General features: G+C 35.5%; 1 protein-coding gene across 3 annotated transcripts in view; it reads left to right on the top strand.

Moving 5' to 3' along the window:
- Positions 1-4,226: 4,226 nt before the first annotated feature.
- Positions 4,227-23,407, top strand: part of LOC149552128 (uncharacterized) — a 28,765-nt gene continuing 9,584 nt past the window's right edge. Inside the window, exons 1-3 of one of the 3 annotated variants that reach the window (XM_089787609.1) lie at positions 4,227-4,464; positions 4,719-4,962; positions 5,748-6,684. In XM_089787609.1, the coding sequence (XP_089643735.1) occupies positions 4,784-4,962; positions 5,748-6,684 (1,116 nt within the window). In that variant the 5' untranslated portion in view covers positions 4,227-4,464; positions 4,719-4,783. Of the gene's footprint in view, positions 4,615-4,718; positions 4,963-5,747; positions 6,685-23,407 lie in introns of all 3 variants that reach the window. The other 2 variants (XM_089787610.1, XM_089787611.1) reach the window with 2 other exon arrangements.

Genomic DNA, 23,407 nt, shown 5'->3' with positions numbered 1-23,407 from the left:
AACTTGATCTCTCATTCCCAATCTCTACATTTTCATTCTTATTGTCAAAATTATACTCAATACTTTCAAATTTAATGTCTTTTTTAGTTGAAGTAACATTTAAAGGTGGTTCTATGGCCTCACCTTCACCACTATTTAACATACCTTGTCTCCTCTTCTAATGATTTTTCCTATCTCTTTCTCTACGCACTTCAATTTCTTCATTTTTATTCTTTCCCTTTCATTGACGACTACTCATCCCCATTATAACAAAAAAAATATGATGAATAATTATTGCTAATAAAAAATTGAGAAAAAGATGCTCCAAAAAGTTTTATTCTATTTGAAAACATGTGAGTGTCACTTGTAAAATAAGTGTAGGGGTTGTTCAAATCAAAAAATGGCTCATTGCCCTACTTTGTCTGGAGCATATTAGGTATCACATGTATATCATATATGTGATAATGATTAGATGCATGATAAGGAAACATATGAAATTTTGCGAAGTTTGGAATGAAGCCAATAATTTACCATCAGTGCCATTGCTAGAGGTATTAGGTATATGATACATATTAGGTACCCAATATGGATGGGTATGCAAATTTTACTAGAGAGAGGGAGATATATAGAAGGGGAGAAGTGGAGAGAGAGACACTCAGACTCTCTCTCTCTCTCTCTCTCTCTCTCTCTCCCATTCACTCTCTCTCTCTCTCTCCTCCTCCTCTTTCTCTTCCCCTCTCTTCATATATGCTTATCTCTCTGTCTTTATCTCTCCACCTCCCTTCTCTCTGAAAAGGGCAAAGAGAGGGTGGGCGGGGGGGGAGAGAGAGAGAGAGAGAGAGAGAGAGAGAGAGAGAGAGAAGGGTAGAAAGATTGAAGTGGAGATAGAGAGAGAGGGATAGGGAGCAATAGAGAGAGAAGAGAGAGATGTGGGATAAATACCCAATGCCTGGAACTTTAAAAAATACTTTATATATATTATATAATGTAATATACATTATTATAGTAATATATATTATTATAATTTATTAGGATCTATTATATGGTATAATATTATATTTATTATATTGTTATCATATCCACTTTATTTTTTATTTGTTCAATCATATCATGTATTTGATCAATGCATTTAATGTATTTGATAGGTATCGGGTATCCAATAAATTTAGATACCCGATATACATCTGATACAAGACACCTCTAGTACATCTAAGGATTTGCTTTGGGATTTTCCTCAAGTTATCGCTATGGGATGCCAAACTTAGATGGTTAACTCAAAAACTATATTTTTCATATTTGTTTCAATCTCCAGACTTCAACTATATAGCCGGCATGAATTTTTCACTCAAATTTGATGAAACAAAAAGGGTTCCTCAAGTAGATTCTCAACTTTCCATTAATATAATTATTGTCAAATTTTGAGTTGAATAAGTATTTGTTCTTTATTTTCTCATTGGATTAATTGAGTTACCTCTAAAGTCTTGATTGATATATTGATTGGAAAATATCTATAACTTTCAAATGGCATTACATTTTTGAAACCTAAAATATGCATCACATTGTATGCTTCACCTACTACAAGATACAATTTTTTCAATTTGATGAAATTTAGACCAAGTTAAAGTACTTAGACACAATAGCTAATTTTTTATTCCAAAAAAAATATAGTAGAAAAATCATGAATAATTATTTACTTGGGAAAAAAACTACAAGAATATATGTGTCACATCCAAACATTGGTCTACTACTTATATTTATAATCTTGCAAAAAATTATTATGATTTGATTATGTTTAAGGTGGTCAAACATACACCTACTTCTTATCTTTTTCCTGAACTTTTTGTACAACTCCATTAGAATTTGATATTTTTACTTCATAGATTTTTTTTTTTGAAAAAAAGACTAGTATATAAAAACTAGATCCATTTTTCTACAAATTCCCTTCTTACGTGTTTTTGATATAAGATCAATAACTTGTTCAAGTTTTTATATCAATTTGGCTAACCTTGATTTTCTAAATTTTCATTGCCACTTAAAGACCTAATTTAATATATCGTGATCTTGCACATACCCTTTAGTTCTAGGCTATTCTCATATTTTATAACTTTTGGTTATGTTTGTTAGTGACATTAAATAGAAGTCTAAACTTGACAATTTTATGTTTTAAGAAAAATTCACATTACTATGAATTAATGTATGCTCTCAAGTGAGATGCCATTTTAAATGTTTGTAGACTTTTTGACATACTAATTTAATGAAGTGTACCAATGGTTTAAGAGACCACTTTTAAGGTTTTGGATTTTTTTGGTACCTTCAAGATGCATGCTTTAGGGGTCTATGATGCCAAATTTATGTGTGTAAACTTTTTGTTGACTTTCTTTTAAATTTGTGATTTGTACAATATTAAAAAACTTTTTGATCATTTTTTTTGTTTCTTAGTATATTTCTTAAGGTAGGATGCTTATTTTGGTTTTTTCATACTTCACTATATTATTGGCACATTCTAATATTTTCCATGGTCCTCACGAGAAACACATATATGTTATTTTTTGTGTGTGTCCAAGCTCTATTATGTCTTGTTTGATGTATTGGAAAACAACTTTTGTGCTTAAGCTCTATCTTGCATCTTGATTGATTTATTGATTATGTAAGAGTATTACCTATAATTTAAAAGTATATTAAATCTAGAAACTTAGGAGATTATAAATCCACATCTGATAAAGGATGACTTACAACTGCACTATATTTTTTCGGATATGTAAATAATGCTTACTATTGAAGTTTGAGGCCCAATATAACATAATAAATTGACACACCATATCAAAAAGGAAATTTAACAAGGAGAAAAATCCTTGATGTTTAATTCCTTGTAATACCAAAAAAGAAAATTTGACAAGAAATTAATCCTACTACTATACTAATTAGTAAGTGTACTTCCTCAACAACATAAAGAGTTAATTTGACAAATGAGAAAAATACTTGAAACATAGTCTATTAGCACACCACTATAAATAATCATAAACATGACAAGATGTGAAGTCCTTCATAATGCCTCAGATGGAGTTGCACTTTTCTTGTGGAGACATCGGCTATGATCTAGTTTTTTATTTATAATAATTTCAAAATTGTTAAAGAACACATAGTTGCCCTATTAGAACAAAAGAGTGGAAAAAGAGGAATTATATATAAAGAAGAGCATATAAATGGAACAAGATGATAAGTAGAGGAATAAGTGGGGTATTAGTATGAAGGAGAGCCCAAATACTAACATGGCAACAAAAAAGAGTAAGAAAAGTTAAAGTAAACATATGGACAAGGCAATTTGGGAGAAAATAGAATACTATATCAAGTACTTCAATCCTCCATATGCCACCTTCAAAATAACTATATAAGAGTGGAAATAAAATAGAAAACAAAAATATTAGTGACTAAGTTAAGGTTTAGTTGCATCAACTTAGGTGTGAAATAGAAAGGTGAACAATTTCTAAAAGGAGTGCAAAACTAGAATATCTTTGACTCAAAAAAGCTCTTGAGTCGAATTACAAATAGAACATGTCATTTCTTTGCTTTAAATCTAGTGGGACATAATAGCATTTTATCACAACGTATAATAAAAGAAAGACAAAATATTTATAAAAAATAGATAACATAAAAACCAAATAATCACCAGTATTCTACAATATAATTGGTTGTAGAATTATCCCATAAACCATTTAACCTCACATATACTAAAACCTTTCATTCATATATATTTAAAATTGGAGTTTGACACCCACTTTGTCACTTACCTTAGTGAGTTTGACAATAATAAAGTATAATTTGCATGTGTATTCGAGACAAAAACATAGCGGTTATACTATACAATTGGAATCTAAAAGAAAAGAAAGATCAAATAATCACGATGTAAATACTTATTTGAAATTCAGTTTTCTACAATATAATTGGTTGTAGAATTATCCCATAAACTATTTAATCTCACATATACTAAAACCTTTCATTTATATATACTTAGGTTTGGAGTTTGACACCCACTTTGACACTTGCTCTCTGAGTTTGGCAATTATAAAGTATAATTTGCATGGATATTCTAGACAATTACATTTAAGTTATTCTACACAACAAAAATCTAAAAGAAAGACCAAATAATTAATGTAAATACAATATAATTGATTGTAGAATTATCCATTTAACCTCGCATATACTAAAAACCCTCTATTCATATATAATTAATTGGGAGTTTGATCCCTACTTTGAACCTGGTGAGTGTGATAACCATTTTAACGCTGATTTTGTCACCTGGTAGACAATTACCTGGTGCGACAAATCTGCCCACAAGTCGCCATCGCCAACTAATTGCTCGTTGTCAGCTGAAGCAATACTCTTCCCAGATGTACATTTTTTACCTCGCTCTGGACAACTTGAATTCTGTGTCGCTATTCTGGATTGCGGCCCAAACGATGAAACACACAGATAAGATGTTATCGGGTGCGTGCCATTCCATTTATTGTAGATCATCTGTACCTTCCAAGAAATTAAATTTGCAGGTTTCTCTGATGACCATACGAGGCATTGTTATAATGTCCATGCCTATTTTCTTTATAACCACCAAGATTTTTTTATTTAAACGCTGTTAAGGTGCCCACAAATTTTATTATACGTTCCACATTCACATTTGCATAAGGGCTGTGACGTTGTTCAGTCGAAATTAACTTGAAGTTCTTTTACAATACATCTTGCAGGTTGGAAGCTGCCCTAGCATTGCCATTGTGAAAACTTAAAATGTAAGTGTGAAGGAGTGGCAAAAATGTGCGGAAGAGTATTGGGTTTGGCATTGTCACTTTGGTTGTTGGCTGCAGCTCATGCTTCGATCCACGAATACACCAATGCCGGCTTTTCTCCACAGATGAATGCATTCTCCTTCTATGCGGGCAGTGAAGGGCTTTATGCTTCTTCAGCTACAGGCAATGGGAAATCATTCATTAAGTATGTTCTCACTACTTTTACCCTTTATTTCTTAATTGGAGTGGGGTCTATTAGTTTGAAAGAGTTCGGAATATTATAGTCAGGGGAGGATTACCCCTCATTTAACTGTATTAGAAATCCGGATCTATGAAGAGAAAAAAATGACTTTTCATAACATGTTTGATGAGAATCATTCGGATTTGACAACTTTTAAAATTTATTTATAAATTTTGGTGTCCTACTGAATGAGATTTTTGGAACTGGTTTGGAAATTGGCTGCTGCTGATGAATGTCTAGATCTGTTCTAAATTACGGAAATTGCTGTTTCATTGAACTTAAGAGACATCCTTTTCTTTGTGAGACTTGTGTATAAAGAATTGATAATTTCATTAAGCAGTTATCCTGTTATACTTAGCTGCATTGACTTCACCCTAGCTTCATCCTCAACGATTTTTTCATGACCATTTCTGCGATTGCTTGAGAAATTTTGTGGATGGCAATTGCCCGTCACTGAACAAGAGTCAACTCATACATGCTTGTTTCAATGGCAAGAGAAAGCTTAATTTTGGGACAGTTCTACCTATTTTTCGGTCAAAAGCTTCGTTTGTGTTTTGACTTTTAGGATGTGTTTGTTTATCCAACGAATATTGCCAGGACACTTTGAGTTATAAAGCAGGTTCATGGTATATATGTGATCTGTACATAATATTTTCCCCAAATGAATAATGCTGACAAATCATTTGTGGGTGCTTCGCAAAAGAATTTCAAATGAGCGACTTCCTGATTAGGATAAGTTTGTTTGGCAGGTTTGACTTACTTACTTTCCGAAGGACTAATGAATCTGCTTCCAAGCACGGGGAAATGGAGCATATCACTGGACTAATTGAAGCAATCATATTTGATATAAAGGATAAGGATTTGATTGGGATGACCTCACATTCTGGGGAAACTTCACTCTGCTGTACTCCCGACCTGGCGAAGTCAGAAGGTTGTAAACTAGGGAAGATCATTATTCGACAATCTTCTAATGGGACAGATTGGCCTCGCCGTATTTCTTTCGTTTTCAAAGGAAATAATTTGGAAACAAAGACCCAGCCAGACACCATCTACATACCAAAGACTGGCATGTACAATCTATATTTCATGTTCTGTGACAAACAACTGAAAGATACTGTTGTGAATGGCAGAACTCTGTGGAAGAACCCAACAGGGTATTTGCCAGGCCGGCTGGAACCTTTAAGGAAATTTTATGGTTGTTTGTCTTTGGTGTACATAATTCTTGGACTTACATGGTTTTTTGAGAACGTACGGTTTTGGAAAGATATTATACAACTGCAAAACTGCATATCCGCAGTTATATTTCTCTGTATGCTGGAAATGACCTTGTGTTATTTTGAATATGCTAATTTCAATGCAACCGGACGCAGACCTGTCAGCATCACTTTCTGGGCAGTCACCTTTGGGGCTATTAAGAAGACTGTCTCCCGCCTTCTCCTCCTTGTGGTTTCTATGGGTTATGGTGTGACACGGCCAACTCTTGGAGGAATTACTTTCAAGGTGGCTCTTGTTGGAATAATTTACTTTGTGGCTTCAGAGGCATTGGAGCTTGTAGAGAACGCTGGGAATATAAACGATGTCCCTAGAGAAGGAAGGACTTTATTTGTGATACCTGTTGCACTTTTGGATGCCCTATTTATAATATGGATCTTCACTTCCTTATCAAAAACCTTGGAAAAATTGCATGTAAGTTGCTCTTCACTCTTATTACTTCTAAACTGTGTTTCTTCTAAAAGAATAAAGGGATAATAGACCCCAGCATAATGTGAGGCTTAACCATGGAAATAGACAAACATAGACATTATATTTTCGAGTAGCATCTCATTCCCTGGAAGATATCTGCAAATTTAGAGAGATTATTTTCGTAGTTCTAATTTTTCTCCATCATGAAGGGCAGTCATGTAGGACTCTGGAATTTTTTTTGTCCTTCTTGATACTGCAAGTTAAGTTAGAATTCCATCTACATCATTTAATGATCATTAATTTACTGGTATTGAGACAAAATAATAAAAATGTATAGTTTGTGTGGAAGGGGGATTTCACTAATACTTTAAATGCTAAAAGAGGCACAATAATATGCCAATAGGAAGACCAAAATTCATGTAAAACTTAAAACTGCTATAGGCATTGACCTACTGAAATACTTCCAAATGAAGTCAGTATGCTTGACTAGAACATGATGCTTTATATTTTATCCATGTCAGGTGAACTAGACTGCTCAGGAGAAGTAGCAGGCGAACTATCTTTAAGATCAGCTGCAAAGCTGTGAAGATTAACTATCGGAGGAAAAGAAGTTTTGCCAATATGACTGGCAACAAGGACCTCATCCTGCCCAACAGGCACTGAAGAAGGCTGTCAGTTGGAATTGATCATTCTTCCACATAAAATAGGGCTCTGGTTCCCCAAAATCTATCATAGACCATCCATCATGATCACAAGTTTCTTAAGGTCCAGTAATCTCTTTTCTAACAGGGGCTTGCGGTTAATTTAACAGCACTGTTAGTGATTCATTAGTTTGCAGCAGTTTATCTTGTCATCTGTTTATGAAAAGGAGCCATGTGTTTTTTCTACTTCTCAAATGGTAATCTATGTTGCTGGTTTTCGTTTGGGTTTGAGTATGTGAGTAGGGTGATTTTCCCTGGGTTTGGCTGTTCAATTTATGATATTGATAAAAATATCCATAATTTGCAAAAGAATAAATACAGAATTGAAAACATAGCTGAAAGTGATAAAGATATTGATAATTCAAATCAAGTGCCAAATCAATACAAATTTATAATCAATAATCTCATCATATGTTTTTTTGGGACCAGAAGTAGACCCAGTGCCACTCCCAGTAGCTGTAGTTGTACCATGCAAGTCCTATGAATGAGCCTTTGTTTTCCTTGAAAAAGACTGGAAAGCAGTTCAACAAAAGCTTCCAAGTTGGGACAGTCAAGGGCTACATCTCAATTCCTTGTTGCCCCTTCTTGTAGTTGATTTACTAATGTGACAGGTTGGGCAAGTTGAAATGCACATAGATCAACTCCTCTACCTTTTTTGCAGCCAACAACTTGCGCTTGATTGGGTGGATAAAGCATTGTGTACGCTAGTATAGACGGAATACTCTCACTCGCAAAAACTCATCAAGCCTAACAAAAAACCTGGGAAAAATTTGGCTAGTTTTTAAAAAAATCTTGGGAAAAAACTTGGGAACCTAATTGAGAAGATGCATCCAATGAGTTAATTAATGAGAAACACAAGAAACGAGAAGAATTTAGATATATGTAAATGCAAAGTGCGTACAAAATCACATTCTCATGTAGAATGATGAAGGCGAAAAGCAAAATAGTAAATAGTTTCTATCTGTAAGAATTTGGTATAGCGCTGATATCATGTAAGAATCTGCCTCAAACTTTTGTATTAGGTAAGAATTTGCCTAAGGCAAGAATGAAATGCCAAGATCTAGAAGCTCAAGAGATAGCACAAGAGAGACAAGATATGATCAAATCAGAATAGATTAATTAGATAACTAGATGAATACATTATAGAAGTGCCTTGTATATAAAGACAATCAAGATGACTAGGAGTCATGCAAGAGATAAGCATAACAACTAAGAACATGTCCACCAAGAATGGATTATCCTCTATTGTGCATGAATGTACATGCAACAATGAGAGGATAAGAATACAAAGGTGTATCCCATAAAGAGATGTAGTAGACAACATGTGCTCAATTGGAGCACAAACTATTGTATTGTCTACAGGACAACTCATATGAATATGCAAACTCTTAGGTGTCTACATGACAACTAATATGAATATGCATTGTCCCAAGTAAACTTAAGTAAAGTGCAAATAGGAAATACTTATTTACACCAACACCTCCCTTAAGTGCAACTTCGGGGAATACACTTAAGCTCACAAAAGCTAGATAATAATGCAAGATGGATCCCGGCTATTAGGCCATGTTAGGTACCTATGTACAAGATGCAAGTGCAAAAGATAGATGCAATGCAATCTCTCATAAAGCGGAGAAAGAGGGAAAACCACATGGGAAAAATCCCCTTCCAAAAAGAGAGATAAGTACAATAAAAGAAAATGAGAGAGTAGACCTTATGTGAGGAAAAGATCTCCCCATAAGAGAGAAGAAGAGGAAGAGAGACCAAGTAGCCCCCCTTCAATGTAGAATGTACAAGAATGGTAGATGCTCCAGGATTGATGTAGAAACTGTGCCATGAGCATAGAACAACATTCCTCCCCTCAGGAAGAAATAAAACCAAAGGTGCATCAATGAATCCTCCCCCATCTATAGGAAGAAACCTCAAAATGTATGGAATCTCTGAAACTTGCTTAAGTGTACCGATGTCAATACTAAAAAGTGCCTCCTCCAAATCATGTGTATATGCCACTTTGGTGAAAAAGACAATTCAAGATCAACTAAGGATAAACATAGAACATGAATCAAAGATTAGTGTCTCCTCCGAAGAGAAAGTGACCTCCAACTGCTGTATCAAAGTATCCACCATCATGTCAACCTCGAAAGAATGATTAAGTAGAGAGTGAAGATGAGGGTCAGAGTGTTCCCTCACAACAACTAAAAGAGGATCATCTTCACCGAAGAGAAGATGAATGTCATCAATAGTGTATCCCAAATTTGCAATGTAGGACTCCATAAACAAACCTGCAATGTCTATCAAGTAGTCATCCTATGGAACTGAGTCTAGAAGACAAGGAGTATCCTGCTGCACTGAATCACTTGAATCCATGGCTGTGTGCATACAAGCATCATCAAGAACAATAGTTGATGCAATATCAATAGGAGAATTAGTAGTTGCAAATGGATTCTTTGGATCATCAAGACTCTCAATATCATCAAAAGTTTGAATCTTCCATAAGGTATGCTCATCATAGGGAATGTAATCTACATCATCAAGTGGAAGGAGACAATCTGCAACTAGATCTTCTGGTAATGGAGGAACATGAGGATCTCCAAAGTGTTCTCGAATAATAAGTCAACATGTGCATAGTCACTTAATACCTTCTAGCTTGCTATCAACTTCGGAGAAGAAAGATGAACCAAGGCTATAAGCAATCAATCTTGTTATATGCATATTCCTATCACACCAAACTAACTTTTTGAACTTTGACTTGGGCTTAGGAATAAGTCCATAAGGATTAGGCAAGAGTTTTATCCATCTACAATATGTAATGATTCCCTTTGCCTATGATGCATGATTATCCCTAGAAAAAATACAATTGAACGATGGATTTCCATTCCATGACTTTACCCATGATATGCTTATCTCATAAAAAACAAATTAATGCACTCTCCAAAATGCGGAAAAAGAAAGAACCCCCCCAAAATAGATGCTTTGGCACTTTATACTTAGTGCATGTACAATTGCCACTTGTCAAAACGAACCAAAGTGGACTTCTAATTTTGATGGTTACAATAACAAATATGAAGTTATATCAGACTCAACAAGATAACACACAAGATCTCTCAAGGATCTAACAAATTGCAAGTGCCAAAATAGGCAAAAAATGACAAAATGTTGAAAGTACTATGTCCACTCAAAATTACTCCAAACTGATACCAGATCTGGAAAGTAGACAAAAATTTATGCACTAAAAAAAATGCACTTGAATATGTGTCCATATGAGCTCGAACGAAGCCTTTGAAATTGCGAAAATATGGATTTGTGATTTTCAAGAAATTTAGGAATAGAGATTACAAACAACTTGGACCATTGTGTAGATCACATAATTCTACCCAAAAACAAAAAAATCCTCGAAAAAAGGAGTCCATATGAGTGAAATATCACAGTTTGAAATTCACCTCTGTAATTATTATTTTTTAATCGCTGCCGTTGTATCGCCAAAAATCAAATTACTCTAGATTTTGTCTTAGATGTTTGATTTTGATAAAACAAAAGCTGATTTAGGGGTTTTTAAACCTTTTGAATGTGATTCCAACATCTGATTTGCACTAGCAAGTTTCAATCTTGACCTACATTTTTTCTCTCTCTCCAATGGCTATGCAATGAACGCTCCTTTAGCTTTGATACCATGTAAGAATTTGGTATAACTCTGATACCATGTAAGAATCTGCCTCAAGCTTTTGTACCATGCAAGAATTTGCCTAAGGCAAGAATGAAATGCCAAAATCTAGAAACTCAAGAGATAGAACAAGAGAGACAAGATATGATCAAAAGAGAATGGATTAGTTGGACAATTGGATGAATACATCATAGAAGTGCCTTGTATATAAAGGAAATCAAGATGACTAAGAGTCATGCAAGAGATAAACATAACAACTAAGCACATGTCCACGAAGAGTGGATTATCTTCCATTGTGCATGAATGTACTTGCAACAATGAGATGATAAGAATACAAAGGTTTATCCCATAAAGAGATGTAGTAGACAGCATGTGCTCAATTGGAGTGCAAACTATTGTATTGTCTATCGGACAACTCATATGAATATGCAAACTCCTAGGTGTCTACATGACAACTAATATGAATATGCATTATCCTAAGTAAACTTAAGTAAAGTGCAAATAGTAAATACTTATTTACACCAACACTATCAAACTAGAAGTAAATACATCATTACAATAACTTCTTCCTCTTCCTAGCTCTACTAGCATAAAAGGGAGAGGCTTTAATCCTAGAAGAGGAACCCTGCATAGTGTGTGACTGTGAAGTCTATGGTTGTGCCTCCTGGCTCGGTATCCTCGTTGACTCGCTCTCCATCTTGGATGTATCTCCTTTTGCCTCTAGCATTGGCATTGACTCCTCATTTGACTCCTCATTGTCCTCCTCAATGTCATCCAATGTGAAATCCAATCCACCCCCCTCCTCCATGGCCTGCCTCTCCAAATCAGCAATGTCATCTTCTAAAAATAGTGGACTCGGCTCTTGTGTTGTCCAATCAGAATAAGGATCTATATCATCCAAATCAAGTAGACTGAGTACTGTACCTTGTGCCTTTTTTATGTGCAACTTAAGATTATATTGTACATTAACAAGGTCATTGAAGCATTTTTGAGTCAATTTGTTTCTCTTCTTTGTGTGGATGGACTCAAATAAGATCCAATTGTGCTCACAATGGGATGAGCTACAAGGCTGGCACAAAATTCTGAGAGCATATTGTTTTAGATTCATGGTATTGCCACCCCAACTTTGCGACCAAGCATTTGCAAAATAAAATATTAATAAGTTATAAAGCAATGAGAAAAGAGAAAACATAACTTATCAAATGACAAAATTGTAAATGGTTTATACTTTTACGGTTTACCTGGGGTTTGAGTGCATCTTGCTCTCTTTGCTAGAATAAAACGAATTACTGATTGATTCCACATAGATTTGTTGTTCGGTCACAACAAGGTCTATTTGCACAACATCGGATATCATCCTTTCAATGCATACAAAGAGGCCCTCCATGACCTCTCCATTAGGATCTAAAAAGGAATCCTCATACCTAAAATAAATAGAAAGTGAAATCAAGTCTTAGTACACAACTTAAAAAAACTAAGTAAAATGAAGTTTTAGTAAAATCTGAAAAAGAATCATAGTACCTGAAATAGGGGTTGAGGAAGTAGCCTACTGCATGAATGGGTTGGCGGAGCATATTGTTCCACTTCCTATCAATTATTTCCCAAATGGGATCAAACTTAAGTTCTGTTCCCCTTGTAGCAATTTCTAACAGAGTCTTTGGCCCTATCCATGGCCTCACCCTATCCATAGCCTCATAAAGACATCCCATTGGGGTTTGTTCTTGTTGGTATAAATAAGGATTTACTATTTACACTTTACTTAAGTTTAATTAGGATAAAGCATATCCATATTAGTTGTCACGTAAACACCTAGGAGTTTGTATATTCATATGAGTTGTCATGTAGACAGCACAGTAGTTTGCACTCCAATTGAGCACATGTTGTCTATTACATCTCTTTACAAGATACACCTTTGTATTCTTATCCTCTCATTGGTGCATGTACATTCATGCACATTGGAGGACAATCCACTCTTGGTGGACATGTGCTTAGTTGTTATGCTTATCTCTTGTATGACTCCTAGACATATCAGTTGCCTTTATATGCAGACATCCTCTATGATGTATTCATCCAATTGTTTGATTAATCCGTTCTTATTTGATCATATCTTGTCTCTCTTGTACTGTCTCTTGAGCTTTTAGATTTTGGCATTTCATTCTTGCCTTAGGCAAATTCTTACATGGTATCAAAGCTATACCAAATTCTTACATGGTAGCAGAACCAAAGGAGCGTTCATTCTGTAGCCATTGGAGATTTTTTTTTGTAGGTCAAGATTGGAGCTTATTGGTGCTAATTAGATGTTGGCATCACATTTACAAGGTCCAGAAATCCCTAAATTGGTTTTTGTTTCATCGAAATTGGACATTTGAGGCAAAATTTAGAGTCATTTGATATTTGGAGGTGCGACGACGACGATTCATAACAAATAATTACAAAGGTGATTTTCAAACAATGATATCTCCCTCATACAAAATCCTTTTTTAGAGCAATTTTTTTTGTTTTGGGTAGAATTTTGTGATCTACATAGTGGTGCAAGTTTGTGATCTCTATTTCAGAATTTTCCAGGAAATTGCAAATCTTGATTTTTACAACTTTGGAGGCTTTGTTTGGGCTCATACGGACACATTTTCAAGTGCTATTTTTTTTTGAAAGTGCATGATGTATTGTCCACTTTCCAAATTTGGTATCAATTTGGAGTAATATTAAGTGGACATAGTACTTTCAGCATTTGGTCATTTTTTGGCCTATTTTAGCACTTGTAATTGATTAGATCTTTTAGAGATCTTGTGTCCTAATGGTATTGAGTCTATTATTGCTTCACATTTTCTGTTGTAATTATCATAGATAAAATTCCACTTTGGCCAAATTGAGCAAGTGGTAATTGTTTTTGAACTACATATAAAGTGCCAAAATCATCTATTTAGGAGGGGTTCCTTGATTCATTGCATATTGTGGGCTATATTGATCTGTTCATGATGGATGAGAATGATTTAATTACCTTGAGAAAACAAAATTATAAACAATGGAGTGAATTAGTTCGCTCGTATCTTAGTAAGCATAATGCATTGCCATATGTGAAAGGACTTTCATACAAAGATGACACTATTGCAATCATTTGTCAAGCACTTTATCTATATATGGATATGGAGGTTATGGATTCACTTGATGATATGAAGTCAATTGATCCTTATGGTATTTGGATCTATCTTTGGGAGGTGTATGGAGATCCACATGTTCCTCCATTCCTGAAACATCTTTTACCTCTAGTTGTAGCTCCTTCCTCTCCAATTGAGATCACTACATCTAGTGTTATTTTTGATGATGCTTGTAGTCATACATTCATGGATTTAGGCGATTCAGTGTAGCAGAATAATCCTTGTCTTCCAATTGCAGCTCCTTGGGATGACTTCTTGATAGACATTGTAGGTCTGTTTATGGATTCCTACATTGAGGATATGGGAGACACTATTGATGATATACATCTTCTCTTTGTTGAAGATGATCCTTCTTCAGTTGTTGCGAGGGAACACTTTGACCCTCATGATTCCCCACTTGATCTTTCTTTGGAGTTTGACATGATTGTGGATACTTCTTACAACATTTACAGGAGGCCTCTTTCGCTTTAGAGAAGACATTTGGGTCATTGGAGATTGATTTACATGACTCTCAAACTTCACTTGAGATATCATATTGCATGGTTGATCATAATCATGTGTTGGAGATTCCTAGTCAATTTCCTGAGACATCATACCTTTTGAGGGCTCTTCCTACTGATTTCAGAGGATTCTTTGGTACACCTATGATACCATTTATTCCTAATGGGAGGAACATCTTTTAGTTTTCATGGTGCAGCTTCCACTTTGATCCAAGAGCATCTTTCATGTGTGTACATTCTACATTGTGGGGGGGCTTCTTTGATTCTCTTCCTTATTCTTTTGAGGAGACACTTTTCTTTGTAGTTTGAACCAAATTCTTACATGGTGCAGCTACCATTGGTTCCTTGCTTGTCACCATCTATTGTTGGTCTTGAGCTTGATTGGTTCGTGGCATCTTCATTAATCAGGACATGGTGACACATCTTTAGACTTCAGAGACAACATACCTCATATGGATTCCCCTTCCATATGCCTGTCCACAATGGGAAGCCTTCTTGCATTTGTATTTGGTGTATCTTCTTCCTAAGGGGAGAAATGTAATTTGTAGACATTGGATAATCTCCTGTCTTCAAGCACTTTCCATACTTCAAGAGTTCATTCATTATGGGGGGATTTCATTTCTCCTTATTTCATTCTTATGGAGGTATTCTCTATTGTATATGCATGATGTATGTCATAATAGGGGGTCTTGATTACTCCATCCATACATGCATCTTGCTTTATTTTTCTTCTCTCTTTTTGGGGAAGGGTTTTTCCCATGTGGTTTTCCCTCTTTCTCCACTTTATGAGAGATTGCATTGCACCATTTTTTGCACTCGCATATTGTGCATGGGTACCTAACATGGCCTAGTAGCGGGGACCCATCTTGCATTTTTATCTAGCTTTTGTGAGCTTAAGTACATTCCCCTAATTTGCATTTAAGGGGGGGTGTTGGTGTAAGTAAGTATTTACTATTTACACTTAAGTTTAATTAGGATAATGCATATTCATATTAGTTGTCATGTAGACACTTAGGAGTTTGCATATTCATATGAGTTGTCATGTAGACAACACATTAGTTTGCACTCCAATTGAGCACATGTTGTCTACATCTCTTTAAAAGATACACCTTTGTATTCTTATCCTCTTATTGTTACACGTACATTCATGCACAATGGAAGATAATCCACTCTTGGTGGACATGTGCTTAGTTGTTATGACTCCTAGACATATCGGTTGCCTTTATATACAGGCACCCTCTATGATATATTTATCCAATTGTCTGATTAATCCATTCTTATTTGATCATAGCTTGTCTCTCTTGTGCTATTTCTTCTTACAGGGCCCTATCAACTAAGTGCATAACTTTAACTACGGGCTCAAACATCTGCAATTGAAATTTGAAAAATACAAATTAGTTTAGAAAAAAGATTAATTAATGAAGTTACTAAGATAGTAAGTTACAAATTAATAATGAGACTTGAATCAAGAATAATTTCACAATTTCACAATTTCAATAGCCTTGTCCAAATTGTTTTTGTCGAAGACTTCAAATTTCTTTGAGTAAGGTGACTCAAGTCATTCTGGACTCACAAGCATTTGTTTCAAAGGAAATGTTGTACTAGTAATACTTTGCAACGTCAAGAAAACCATTGCAAACCTTGTGACAACAGGTCTCACCAAATCTCTCTTTAGTGAAGAATCTCATCAAATTTAGAATCCAAGGCTGATTATAGAGATACTTGGTGATTTGCTTTGCATCTTCCACAACTGGAGTCACCCAATCAAGTTTTCCAATGTCCTCGAAACGAAGGTCAAGAACATGTGTTGCACAAAGTGATAAAAAAAGAGTGGGGTGCTTCTTTTGGAAGATTCTACCTGGTATATCAATAAAAATTCAATAATTAGTTTCCAACTTTCCATATTTTACATCAAAGCTAAATTAAATAATATCATAGAATTAGATTCATTATTCATAGACAACGTAGAAAATTAAAATTACCTTCTGCCACATATGTTGTCGCATTATTTGTGATCTACTCCCACCTCCATGACAACATTCTCCAACAATAATGCCAACGTGTGCATTTTTCACCTTATTGGAGGCATCAATAGATTTCCAAAACATTACATCATCTTTGCAAGCAACCAAAAAATTAATAATGGTTCTATTCCTCGCATTTGTCCACCCATCAGATAGAATAGTACATCCATATTTCTTTCTCTCTCTTTTTTCTTCCACCACTGCTCTTGCCCCATCAACTGCATTGACAAGCAACCTACAAAATTAAAGTGAAATCAAGTCTTAGTACAAAATTTTGATTTAATAAATAGGAAATAACAATCAAAACATCAAAATGAACTCAAGTAGATTTCGATTATACACTAACCTTCCACTCAAATCCTTGCGAAAAGGGGCCTTGTCCTTTTCCTGAAACTATCATTGTGGTCACCAAATTAGCCAATAAGGACTATCAACCACACTCATTGGGATATTGTCAAAAAACCAAAAAATCCACACATGCAATATTGGTTTCTTCATGCACCTCCTTGTTCCATCCAGTGGCCACTAATGATGGTTGTGCACCATGTGTGTTTTTGGGCACAAAATAACTGCCTATCATTGGTGTTGGTGGTGGTGAAGAAGTTAGAACTAGGTACTCTAATTGAGGAAGTGGAAATGGAAGTGGAAGTGGTAAAAGAGACATTCTTTTTGCGGATCCATGAGCCACGAAGAGAGCCCACTATGTTCTCAAGTGCTGCTTCTTCTTCAACAACAATAGGAGTACCTTGAGTGTCGGCTATGGCTGCCCTCATATCGAATCTTCCCCTCCTTATTCATTTTTTTCAATTTCACAAGTTGCAAGTAGGGTATTAATAGATCTTTTTATTTCTTCATTGCTTTGTCACAAGGATTTGAATCCGGTTTCCTAATGCCTTCAAGGTGATATTTGAGGCGGTTTATGCCTCCATGAATTACCTTTTCACATTTTATGCATATCACCTTCCAAGGCTCATTTGGAGCTTCATAGGCATACCTTCATGCTTTATCTCTTGCGTTTTTAGGTTGGGTGCCTATATATCTAGATGGGCATGGTGTTAGTGGTCACACTTCCTCTGAACTTGCCATGCTTATTTATCGCTTAATTGCTGCCCTACATGTAGAATTCTAAAGCACAAGTCATTTTATTTAGAAAAATAACTAAACAAAGTTAGAAATAGAAACTGAACTTGTCATGCTTATTTTGGTTAAATCCTGCCCTACACATAATTCTAAAGCACAAATCAATTTTTTTAGAAAAATAATTAAACAAAGTTAGAAATAGAAACTATGTAAATTAGTTTGAATATTTTTAGACATCATTCAAAGTTAAACAACTAATAACTACACAAACTGTTAGGGTTTGTTTTTTTGGGAAAAAACTACATATTCTTCAAGAAACAGTGACAGATTCAAAAAATCTTGTCAAAAATAGTGTTGAGATGTCTTCAAATGATTCAAAATCATTTCTAACTACTTAGGAATGAATTTGAATTCATTCACATGAAACAAAAAAATAGAATGTTTTTAAAAAGTATTATAACGAACTCAGCAAACATACCTAGGAATGAGATATTCCTTGCAAAAGTGGATGAAATCTGCTTGAAATCCACTTGAATCTGCCTTCAGTAGCTTGCAATCAGCTAACAAGGGCTTGGAAGCCTTTCTTCTCCTCTACACAAACCTCAAACTGCTGCAAATGATACCTAGCATCAAAAAGTACCATTTTTGGTGTTTAAACCCTATCACGTGGCTGCGGGCAAGTTTTTTGCAAAAACTAGGCATCTGGGGGCTGTGAGTTTTTCTTGGGAAAACTCGCAGAGCAGTCATCTATAAACTCTAGTTCTACTTTGATGAAGAAGAACTCACAACCGTTTCAGTTTGGAGACTATCAAGAAAACAATTACAATTAGAAATATAATAGCTGCCAAAGAAAAGTGTAATATTCCAGCAGTAATTTGGTATAGGGTACCCAATTTTGATGATGTTTGAAAGCAGGGGAGGATAGGGATTATACACAAATGAAATGATGCAGATAATGGATTGTAAATCACCATTAAACCTTATGACAATTTGCAACTACAGATCTGGAATGTTAATTGTCAATTTGACAATAATTTCAGTAGCAGAGAACAATAGTAGTGCATACAAGTTACCAGCAGTTAGTTGCTTTGTGGATAGCCTGTATTTATACCCCAAATACCCAAGCCTAACCTCCTGATAGCTCTCAGCCCACTGGAAGATCTGTTAGGGTTTTCTGGGGTGATTGTGATGAGGGTTTCTGTGGTCTGATAGGCCTATATCACCTAGGGTCTTTGGTGGGTTAGTAAACTATAGGATCATGTAAGAGCGGCCTCTAGTCTGATTATCATGCCATAACCCCAGATGGGCATCAACTATCTGATTTGCAAGCATCCAACAAGGTCTGGAGTCATCCACAGTGAAGTACGCCACTATACTGTTACTCAGTAAGAAGCAGATCCCAATTTCTTGGCAAATTTGCGAACAGCAGTACCGAGTAAGCCCTTGTAGCAGCAGAACCAGGTAGAAATCACTCAAACCCTTGGCAATATTTACCTAGGTGTAACCATTTTATTCACTCATTTTGTTGGCTAGTGACATAATTTCTCGAGTTTCTGTCCACCCACTTGTTAACAATTTCGGTTTGTCCATCTGTTTGAGGGTGAGAGATGTTATGGTAAATCGATGTTGTTGTAGTTGTATTAAATAGAGGAGGTGAAAACTCCTTGTATAGATTGACAAAGACAATGCAAAAATAGAAACTATCTAATAAACCAAAGATTAACTAAGATGACCATTAAGGAAACTTTATAATATTGTAATACCCTCTCTTAATGGTCATTGTCTAACTGCTGTCTTTTGGTCACAAATTCTTGAAAATATTTTGCTGCCTTTGTGATATTGCTATCAGGATTTAACTGCGTGATTTTTGAGTCAAACTCATTTAATGACAAAAAATTGTTGTGCAAAATGTTAATGACCAAGAAGCCAAAATATGTCCAAAAAAGAATAGAGAAGGGTGCCCCTTCTTTAGAAAGCTTTGCAAAAAGAGACAAGAGTTTGCCACTTACCCTCCCAGAATCAGCAAAACTAAATCATTATAAACCTATAGCGAAGCTTCTCTTCCTTGGAGATAAAGACAAATATTGAGAACAACTAGCACGATTTTGAGGAAAAATCAGCTAACCCTCCAAACTTTGTAGATAAACTTGATGCCCTAAAACAGAGTGCAAGAAGCCATATGATTTTTTAGGAGAAAAATCAGAAAAATGAGACACAAATTTTGAGGTAAACAAACGATCAAAAGCAGACAACAAAATTCAAGGCACGGATCAGAGAATGCAAGACTTTGTTCTTGGGGAAAGTGGTAACAATTATATACCCAAAGGAATTGCACACAACTTTGAGAATTACAGAATCATAATTTGTTTTCAAGGGGAAAAATTATGAAAACCCATTAGATAATTTTTTAAGGGAAAAAACTATGAAAACCTATTTTTTTAAGGGAAAAAATTATGAAAACCCATTATTATTTTTTAATTGCAATAATTATGAAAACCCATCATAGAAACCTTAATGTGACAAAACACGAGATTTCGCAAGGTAAAACAACACATGCAACCACATGCAAGAACATGCAACCTTCAAAAATTACCTAGAGACTTTTGCCCAAACCAAGAAATCGTGCAATCAAAACCCTCAACTACGGTTGCAATTTTCAACAACAATCTTTGAAGACAAACCACAAATTTACTAAAATACATCTAATGATTTTTATATAAAAAAACCGAAAAACAAATTTTGGGAAAAAATTCTAGATCAATAGAGGCTCATAATTTTCTTAAAAAATTTGCCAAATTTTATGAAATCCCATTGACCCGCTTTGATACGATGTTATGGTAAATCGATGTTGCTATAGTTGTATTAAATAGAGGAGACAAAAACTCATATAGATTTACAAAGATGACACAAAACTAGAAACTATGTAACCAAAGATTAACTAAGGTGACCATTAAGGAAACGTTATAATATTCAAACTACAGTAAACAAGAAAGGAAACAACACAGAATTAGAGAAACACCACGGAAGAAACTCCTATTTGATATTAGCAAGTTTTTGCAAGCCTAAAGCAGCCTACCATTCTTTTGCTAGGGATTTCACTTGGTCGACAAGGAAGCCTCTAAGATGTCCTCCTTAAGAACAACGATTTCAACACTCCGGACCATAGGCTTGGCTTTCCTTCTTCTTGCAAGATTTTCCAATTTGATATCCCTTTTCCTTTTCTGAAGTTTTCTCTAGAGCACATAGAGACAGCAAGTAAAGTCTCTATATTTTCTGCAGTTAAGGAAGCACCTCCCATTTGATATCAGATGTTCTGCAGGCTTGAGACAGCCAATCATTCTTTTGTTAGGAAGATCACTTTGTCTACAAAAGAAGCCTTTAAAGGGTCTTCCTTTGTAACAATGGTTTCAACATTCTGGTCCATAGTCTTAGCTCTCATTCTTTTTGTAGGTTCCAACTTGATATCCCTTTTCCTTTTCTGAAGTTTGCTCTAGAGTACATGTAGACTGCAGCTGAATTCTATATAGTGTTTTTTCTAAGGCCAACATTTGAGCAAGATTTTTGTTCAATTCATCTTGATTTCTTCATGCTTCTTGTCCTTGGAGCGTGGCAAATAATTTGTTAACTTCTTGCCAAGCCTCATCATCGAAATGGTGATTTCTTCCTTGTCTGTCCAAAGAACTCAATCTCCTAGATTTTCTTTTTGAAGTCCTAATGTTGTCATAAAAACCATCCCGTAATTTGACAAAAACCAGTTCATAATGTTATTATGTGGGTTTAGAGTCTAGACTATCCTTCAGCATGTTACTGCAGCTTTTCAGTCTGATCCTGTCTTGCTCATGTTGGAGATTAGCTGTTCCCTTTTGCAAACTCCCAGCAACTTTGAGATTCTTGGATTTGGAAGAAATGTGCCAGTTTTTGCTCATTTGAAGGGTATTAGTGGGGTTGGAAACTGCAAGGGGAGATAAAAGGAACTGAGATGAGGGCTAGCCAAGGAATCCTCTTCCAAAACTCTCTTCTTGTTATCCACAGGTTGGGTTTTCTAATGGGCACAAGACATAGTATGGCTGTCAATTGGAGTCGGAAATTCCTTTTATGAAGGAATCTCTAGTGGGACCAAAATTTTGACTTAATGAGGATGGGTTTGGGTTTGAAAAGGGTTATTCGCCACCATAGCATTAGAGTGTTGACACATGTATTATCATCAAAACAAGGAAAAACATTCTTTGGTGGTGGGGATGAGCATGACACAGTCACACCACCTTTTGCCACAAGCAACGATAATTCTTGATAGGCATAGATAGTGGCACACATTCCTCTCTTCTTGCTTTGTCCATCTAAGACCAAGGGCGAACATAGGTAACATAGGGATTTGGAAGAAATGTGCCAATTTTTGCTCATTTGAAGGGTATTAGTGGGGTTGGAAACTTCACAGGGAGATAAAAAAAACTGAGATGAGGGCTAACCAAGGAATCTTCTTCTAAAACTCTCTTCTTGTTATCCATAGGTTGGGGTTTGTCATGGGCACAAGACATATTATAGCTCTCAATTGGAGTAGGAAATTCCTTTTATGAAGGAATCTTTGGTGGGACCAAAATGTTGACTTAATGAGGATGGGTTTGGGTTTGAAAAGGTTTATTCACCACCATAGCATTAGAGTGTTGAAACATTTATCGTCATCAAAACAAGGAGAAACATTGTTTGGTGGTGGGGATGAGCATGACACAATCACACCACCTTTTGCCACAAGCAATGAATTCTTGATAAGCATTAGTAGTGGCACACATTCCTCTCTTCTCGCTTTGTCCATCAAAGACTAAGGGAAAACATAGGTAACATGTGCATCTCCCAACCTACAGGTAGAGACATTTAATGTTCCAATGCAAGACAAGGTAGATGATTCTATTGGCAAATTCTTCTTTTCTAGTGTCATTGCATTCCAATTTTCTTACTTTTTTATCATAAGGAGGTTGTGATTATAAGAGAAGAGTCACAAGTGGTGGCATCATTGTCATGGATGGGCGGATGGACATAAGGCATTATCTATTCATCAATATCATGCCAAATGTAATGAGGGCCCTTCTTCCTTAGGGTTGTTGATTGTTTAGGGCACCACAAAGATGTAGATTGTAGAGTTTTAGTTTCACATCCTCAAAGATGTTATTGAGGAGTTTAAACCTGTGTGTGGTATAGGTTGGGACAAATGTGGCCCACGTGTGCAGAGCTGCAAGGAAGTTGATTGAGGTTATCTACAAGTAAATATGATGGGCTCCTTCAATTTTATGCCATGGATAACACACTAACAAGCATTAGGAAAATAGCCTAGATCAAACAAGTAGCTCTTGATTTGAGAGGCATGCAAATGGTTATTTACAATAACCACACTTTACATGCACTATTTCTGACCTTATTGAAGAAAGAAATTCTCAAACCTGTTGAGACCAAATATGCCTCATACATCATTTTCTCAGGGAGGATGACTATACTTACAAGAGCCATAGAAACTAATGGATATTACATAAGAGTGTGATTAAGGTTCAAATCCAAGTCGAAGTGGGCGAAGAGGGTGAAGGAAGTGGTGAAGAGAATTTTTTTGGTTGATCAAAAT

The sequence above is a fragment of the Cupressus sempervirens genome, chromosome 6, assembly GCF_028749045.1.
Source record: "Cupressus sempervirens isolate cs-2001-9-10 chromosome 6, ASM2874904v1, whole genome shotgun sequence".
NCBI classification, from domain to species: domain Eukaryota; kingdom Viridiplantae; phylum Streptophyta; class Pinopsida; order Cupressales; family Cupressaceae; genus Cupressus; species Cupressus sempervirens.
This window is presented reverse-complemented; position numbering and strand designations above follow the sequence as displayed.